The following is a 1,359-nucleotide window of genomic DNA, read 5'->3' as shown; positions in this document are numbered from 1 at the left end:
AATTCGTTTAAAATAGGAAGTGTTTCTAGTAATCTTATGTCCATCTGAGCTTTTCGCTGTTGCGCTAGACGATTTCCTCTCAATTACTGTATATAGTTTTGGGTTAAAACGTGGCGTTAATTTGTTTCTTTTATCTTGCTTTACTAGCACCACATCTCCTTCTTTCAAAATATTTGTCTTCACTCCTCTCCTTGCGTTAGCATAATGTTGGTTGTATACCTTTTTCCTTTCTTCATTGTTCTGAGCCCCTACGTGTTTGTCTACAATATTGTTGGGTAACATAGGTAATTTACCCTGAATTGGACGGTTAAATAACAGTTCAGCGGGTGAAACTTCCGTTGTTGAGTGTGGTGTAGAGTGGTATTGTAGTAGAAACCGTTGTATTTCCTGTTGCCATTTGCGATCTTCAATGGTTGCGGCCTGGATAGCTTTCATCAATGGTTGATTGAAGCGTTCTACTTCAGCATTGCCCTGTGGCCATTTTGGTGTACATGGTGTAAATTTTATACCAAGTAACTGCATATATTTAGAAAAATCACTGCCATTAAATGGAGGGCCATTGTCGGTAATAACTTGTAAGGGGATACCATGTGTAGCAAAAATTCTATCCAACTTAGGAATAACAGATTGTATGTTTGTAGACTTAACAATTTCAACTTCTGGGTATCTGGAATATCGGTCAATAACGACAAGTAGGTACTCACCCGTAGGCAGTGGACCACAAAAGTCAATATGAAGACGTTGCCATGGACCGTCAGGCATGCTGGACATTCGCAAAGGTTCAGGCGCTACTCATTTTCCTGTTGCTTGACATGCCGTACATGCGTGTACTGTGTTTTTGGTCATTTCGTCTATTGAAGGAAACCATATTTTTCTCGTAATAAACTTTTTGTTTTTGCTAACCCTTGGTGAGATTCGTGTGCGATGTCAATCGATCGCTGGTATAATTTTTCGGGAATAACAATCCTGGTTCCACGAAGTATAACATTGTTGTGTCCAATAGTCAACTCGTCTTTGATAGATCTGTAATTTCGAACTATTTCTGCAGTCCAACTATTTAGCTTAATCGCTGCCCTGACTGCTTGGAGTGTTTTATCATGATCGGTCGCCTCCTGTATTTCAGCAATTGTCATTGCCTTTGGTACTGCATGTAGTGTTACAAACTTGATATATTCTGCAGTATCGCTGTCATCATCGGTATACTCGCAGTTGGAAACTGGATGTCGGGAAAGATAATCAGCCGGGTTTTGATCACCTGGTTTATACTGTATCTTAAAGTCATACGGCTGTAGGTGTAGAACCCATCGTTCAATTCGTGCTGAGGGTTTGGATGTTGGGCTGCCATAGATAATTTCCAAA

General features: G+C 40.2%; 1 protein-coding gene across 1 annotated transcript; it reads right to left on the bottom strand.

Annotated features, from left to right (window-relative positions):
* Positions 1 to 70: 70 nt before the first annotated feature.
* On the bottom strand, positions 71 to 1,286 carry LOC117124702 (uncharacterized protein K02A2.6-like; the record flags this gene model as incomplete). Its single annotated transcript, XM_033271044.1, has 2 exons — positions 882 to 1,286; positions 71 to 830 (listed from the first exon to the last, which is right to left on the bottom strand). A coding segment is annotated over exon 2 (701 nt), but the record flags the coding sequence as incomplete, so codon positions are not given.
* Positions 1,287 to 1,359: the final 73 nt, after the last annotated feature.

The sequence above is a fragment of the Anneissia japonica genome, unplaced genomic scaffold (genome assembly GCF_011630105.1).
Source record: "Anneissia japonica isolate Jap-2015-1 unplaced genomic scaffold, ASM1163010v1 scaffold105951_len1329_cov104, whole genome shotgun sequence".
Classification (NCBI taxonomy): Eukaryota; Metazoa; Echinodermata; class Crinoidea; order Comatulida; family Comatulidae; genus Anneissia; species Anneissia japonica.
The sequence above is the reverse complement of the archived record's forward strand: the minus strand, read 5'-3'. Positions and strand labels throughout refer to the sequence as shown.